A 6,000-nucleotide genomic window follows, 5' to 3' on the forward strand; every position below is an offset into this window, starting at 1 on the left:
TGAGAGAAGGGAGAGAAGAAATGAAGAGAGAGACTCTCTCTCCGGATCTACAATATTAGATCCTTCTATTAATGAAAATATTTAATAAATTCACCCAAAATTAAAATAAATGACTTTTTTACTTCAAATGTAATTCTTAACAAATAGTAAAATAGATAATAGAGTAATTAAATAAAAGACTATCATTTATTCTTTCAACTCCTCCTCCCTCTTATGAAACAATATAAATAATTATTATAATTCTCTCTATTCTTCACATTCTCCGTTCCTCCAACCCTCTTCATTATTTCTCCTCTCCATCCCTCCTAATCTTTAATCTTACTTATGATATTCAGGTTCCTCCTAATCTTTAATCTTACTTGTGATATTCAGGTCCCGTTCATTTCACCGATTCGAGTTTAGAATTCAAATTTTGTTACAGTAAAAAGTTTTAAAAAACAGTCACATCTAACTTTTTTGTTACAGTAAAAAGCTCTCACATAAAGTCACATCTCAACTCGAATTAAAAACTCAAATCAACAAACTAAACGGGCCTTAGTATCTTTAAACTTCAATTTCATTTTCCTTTAATTTTTTATCCCTTCATGTTTAATAATTAAGTGAGAGATTTAAGATGGGATGGGTACTTTATGTTGGGATAATATTCTAGAGAATTTTAATGCTATATATTTATTTCCTCTTGCATAAAGTTGGTGAAACTAAAACCGCGAAGTTTTTATTAACTGATTATTACCATCAAATAAGATATGTGTTTTTAAATGTCTAATTATATCAAATTAATTTATATAATTAAGAAACATTCTTTTACGCTTTATCAATGAATCCTAGTGCTTTGGAGAAGAAAAATAACGAACTAAGAACGAACAAGAAAAATATAGAAACGTATCGTGCTATATTTTTTAGGCAATTTAATTTCTGATAAGAATAAGGCAAAGATATGCATACAGAATTTAGCAATTATACGTATATATACATGCTATCATGAACATAATTGTACACTTTCTTTAGGGGGCGTTTGGTACGTAGTAATCAGTAGGAATCATATTCCTAGAAAAGTAATGGAGGGTAATATGATTTCTATGATTATTGTGTTTAATTCCATATATGAATCTTGTCTCAAATTCTTAGGAATAATACATTATTGTGTTTGGTTGTGCATAGAAATATTGTGTATTAAAAAAATATTTTTGGTTTCACTATAGCTTGCTCCTTCCGTTTGTTTCTTTCCTTTGGATTTCAAATTATGTATGTTTTTGTTTGTTTTCTCTTTGGATTGGAAATTTCTTTTCTTGCTCCTTCCGTCTGATTCCGATCAACATCATCATCAACTCCAGCACCGTCGCCGGCCATGGAATGAACCTGAAGAGGAAATTCAATTGGAAACAAAGAACATAGAAGTTGACACTTTTGAAGTCCGTGTGAAAGAAGATTCTCAACCTTCTGCTCCGCCGCCACCACCGTCACCTCCACTATCTCTGCCTCCGTCGCCGCCAAAGGAGGAGGAGATTAGGTGTAAACCGAAGCGGAAGGAAGAGAGTGGAGATCAAAGGCCTCAAAGCAACGATTTTTATAAGGTCAACTATTACAAGCCACCACCTGCACGGCCTCCTCCTCCGCCGCCGCCCCCGCCCCCGGTGTATGAAGAAACAGAGAAAAAGAGTAGTGGCAAAAGTCAAGAGAAAAGGAGAGGGAACGCCACTAAGGAATTCCTGACATCCCTAAGGAAGAAGAAGAAGAAGCAGAGACAAAACAGTGTCGAACTCTCCGATTCCTTCCTCGCGTCCATTGATTATCCTTATTTGCCTTCGTATCCACCTTCACTGCCGCCGCTGCCACCTCCGCCGTCTGTCTTCCACACTCTGTTTTCCTCTAAGAAAGGAAAAACCAAAAAATATCACTCATTTTCGCAATCTCCATCATTGCCTCCATCGTCGCCGCCTCCGCCTCCATCTGTTCGCGTTTCGAGGAGCAAAGCTCAGAGCAGGCCGATTTTGGTGACTCAAAAACCTTCATTGCCGGTCCACACGAGAAATGTTGACAGCGTCGAAGAGAACACGAAGATCGAAAGTGAGTCGCTGTTGATTCCAATATTGATGCAAAACATAGCACAACTTCAAGGGATCCAGTTCAAGTTCCAATTGGGCTGGTTACGAGAGCACGAGCAAAGAAGTTTAAAGATGTACTCAACGGGCTGATTCAAGAGGTTTGGACTACCCATTGAGCATGATCCACATGATCAACAAAGATGCCTCAGCATGATTCAAGTTCTAGAAGAATCCGACCAAGATTAAGCTTAAATCCAGCAAGTTAAATAGGCATGTTTAGGAATATTCTCATCCGATTGTAAGGCTTGCATGCCAAGATATTTACTTTCCTTTTATTTGTTTAGGCCTTTTAACTTTTATGGGCGTGTATGGATGGTAACAAAGCCATTTAAAACTCCCAACCTTCCTTTTCTATTTTAGGCGTGTTATTAGCAAATTAAGGTGTTGATCGTTTCCTTTTCTTTTTAGGCAAGTAAGAGTTTTTTCTTTTTACCAGTTTTAAGCCTTAATTAAGTTGGCTATTTTAGGAACTTTCTGTATAATGGTTGGCCTTTTAATAGGCGTCTAAGTAATGGAAAGAGCTTATCATTATTCAGAAAAATTGTGAGAGTATTTTCCCTTTGGTTATTTGAAGAACTATTCGAACTCCTCAAGAATTATTCTCGTGGCGTTCAGCAATGACTTATCAAATGGATTTCCACCACCGTTTGTAGCGTCTTCATTATACCGAGGTTCTTGTTTTTGAAGAAAACAATGGGTCGAGATTCCATTTAAATCTAATCGTAGAATGGTTTTGGGTTCCTAAAAGTGTTCGGATCTCGTTATTCTTGACGAGGTTCGTATCAAATACCGCCACCACCGCCTCTGCTGCCGTTTAGAATTCAAGACTAGGGGTTCGTGAGGCATGGCGATTTGGTGAGAATCAAGAGCGACAACAGATAGGCGTATGGAATGAGAAGAAATGGGTGAGATAAATTTTGATTCCCGTGATATTACTCTCTTGGGAAATTGAATAATACCCTATTGGATGGGTTTAAGATTACTCCAAAATGTGGTAATATGAATCCCATAAATTTCACTTTCTTGGGTTTTAAAAAAGTTTAATAATTATATCAAACATAAAAATCTTTCAAATTTTCATTTCTACTTTTAAGATTATCCCATACCAAACACCATTTTAAATTATAACACGGTACTCTTTGCGTGTATTTTTTTTTTAAATGCTTGTGGAGATATATAATATGATATGAATGTGAGGCTTTACTTCAAAGCCCCAATTGATGATATTGAAGAAGAAAATTCTCAACATTGCGGCGTGTGGTGCAAAATAGTATAAAGTATTCCACTACTGAATTGGTTTGGCATTGGACAACGAGAGAATTCCCTAGTTGTTTGGCACTTTATACACACACATCGAGTGATGACAGAAAAAGGTGTGCACATATTATAATATAAATATGCTAACAAGCTAACACCCAATGACCCACAACCCAAAAAAAAAAAAAAAAAAAAAAAAAAAAAAAACCCACACACACACAATAGGATCATGATATGATATGTGACCTCCACCTGAAGAAAACCCATAAATTGACATCCCTAATTCGTTCCTTTTCCATTCCTTCCTTTCTTCCTTCCTTCCTTCTTACAAAGATCAAAAGTATATAACAAATTAGAAGAACAACAAAAAGCCTATGATCAACACTTGGGTATGAAAAATAAATCAATATATGTATAAATATGTGGGTTATAAATTAGATGATGATGAGGATGATGATGATGATGAGAGAAGGATCATCATCAGGAGGAGGGTTTATAATGAGCAGTAGTACAGGAATGAGTACGAGATGCCAAGACTGTGGGAATCAAGCAAAGAAGGAGTGTGTGTATATGAGGTGTAGAACTTGTTGTAAGAGCAAAGGGTTTCAATGCCAAACCCACGTTAAAAGCACTTGGGTTCCTTTGTATCGTAGGCGTCAGAGACAGCAGCAGCAGCAGCAGCAACAACAACAACAACTTGTTAATACTAGTAGTAGTATTCATCCACAAGCGCAACATCTTCTTCATCATCATCATCATCATCATCATCATCAAGGGCTCAACAGTAGTAACCCTAAAAGGCTCAGAGACAATCTCTCTTCTGCAGGTAGCGATTTACTAGTAGCTAGTATAGTAGTACTAATTAATCCTTCTTCTGGCTAAGTCCACTGTTCCCAATTCAAGAGAGGAGAGAGAGAGAGAGAGATTTTATGCATCAAATATACAAACCCATTTGCTGGGGGATCGCACTAACTCTTCTTCTGAGCTTAAACCCAAGTACAGATTCACAAAGAGAGAGAGAGAGAGAGAGAGAGAGAGATGAGTATATGCATCAAAATACATACATACATATATATTTATATAATATATTGACTAGTATAGAAGGAAAAGAGAGATGTATGTGATGCGTGTGTGTGTGTATATATATATATATATATATATATATATATGTTCGCGCGCTTGCGCTTGTTGGGGGGTTAATACATATATATCTTCTTCTTGTACTATTTCCAACACAATCTAGCTAAAAATCCCATAAAAGAAAGGAGATATCACAAATATATATATATATATGTGTGTGTGTGTGTGTGTGTGTACATATAGAGAAATACATGAAAACCTTATTTTCTCAACGGTCATGATCATCATCATGATCATGCTTTTTGTGGTTAAAATCATCATGATCATGTTCAAGAAGTACAGTAGCACTGCTAGCTAGTCATATTGAACTGATCATCAGCTGCTAAAACTGAGCAAAATAGCTTCTCGTTTCTCTCCCACTCTAATACTAGTAGTAGTAGTATAGTGTACTGTTATTAGAATCTAATTATAATTTCTGACTGACAAAGAAACTACGAAAAGAGAGTAAAGAAAGAGAGAAAGCAAAAGCTAGGAGTACTATACTCCCTACTATAGCTATATCGCTATATATCTTTATATCTATCTCTTTCTACAACTTTCTCTTTTACTTTATTTTTTTTTTGGTTTAATTGCTCTAATTAAAATTAAAATTGAATAAATGATGTCCCTTTTTTTCCAATTATAGGCTTTATATATTTTTTTACTTTTCATTTTCTAGGGTTAGGAGATCATGATGGTGATGGGGCAAAGAATTTCCCATTGGAAGTGAACGCCATGGCGACATTTCACGTGGTGCGAGTGAGCTCCATGGTGGACGATGGAGGTCCTGATCATCATCATCAGCAGCAGCAGTATGCGTATCAGACGAGTGTGGGCATCGGAGGCCATGTTTTCAAGGGTATTCTTTACGATCAAGGGCCTAATCATCATCATCATGATCAAATCAGCGGCGCTTACTCTAGTCTCGGCGCAGCTGATCAGATCACCTCCTTTGCTCAGCAGCCTAATTTTGTTAATCTTATGAGTAGTACCAGTAGAAGATCAGGATCAAGTGCAGTGGGTATTGATTTTAATGCTCGTTCTTCATCATCACCACCAGCTGTTGCTATAGGTCAACGGCCATTATTTCTCGGGTCTTCCTCATCATCATCATGGCCGATGTTTCACCCTCCTAATGGATTCAGTATGTCCGGTATGCAATTTTTCCCAAACAGAAAATCTTAAGTCCACCCTAATAATTTATTTTCTTTTCCTTTCCTTTCCTCTATATATATATATATATTTTAATTTTTTTTTTATAATATTTTCCCCTATCTGTATCTCATTCTCTAGAAGGAAAAAAATCTTGGGAAAATAATATATTTGTTTTTTCTATATATATTGACAAAAGATTAATTTTTATGTGCAATGAATGTTTATGAACTTAGAATTAATATTTTTACTAAATTCCGCTTCTCTCTCTCACACACACACACACATATATTGGATATGGTGTAGTTTCTTATATGATTTACGGCAGAGAAAAGAAAAAGGACAGATTAATTTAAACCCACCCTTT

The 6,000-nt window shown here is 36.0% G+C and overlaps 2 protein-coding genes across 2 annotated transcripts; both read left to right on the top strand.

The window, feature by feature from the left end:
* Nucleotides 1–613: 613 nt before the first annotated feature.
* On the top strand, nt 614–2,195 carry LOC21409544 (leucine-rich repeat extensin-like protein 3). The gene is made up of 2 exons (XM_010097874.2): nt 614–622; nt 1,335–2,195. Exons 1-2 carry the CDS (start codon nt 614–616, stop codon nt 2,193–2,195), a joined length of 870 nt encoding a protein of 289 aa, XP_010096176.2.
* Nucleotides 2,196–3,806: 1,611 nt separating this feature from the next.
* Nucleotides 3,807–5,668, top strand: LOC21409545 (protein SHI RELATED SEQUENCE 1). The gene is made up of 2 exons (XM_010097875.2): nt 3,807–4,188; nt 5,161–5,668. Exons 1-2 carry the CDS (start codon nt 3,807–3,809, stop codon nt 5,664–5,666), a joined length of 888 nt encoding a protein of 295 aa, XP_010096177.2. The 3' UTR covers nt 5,667–5,668.
* The last annotated feature ends 332 nt before the right edge of the window (nt 5,669–6,000 follow it).

This window comes from Morus notabilis, unplaced genomic scaffold (genome assembly GCF_000414095.1).
Source record: "Morus notabilis unplaced genomic scaffold, ASM41409v2 Scaffold115, whole genome shotgun sequence".
NCBI classification, from domain to species: Eukaryota; Viridiplantae; Streptophyta; class Magnoliopsida; order Rosales; family Moraceae; genus Morus; species Morus notabilis.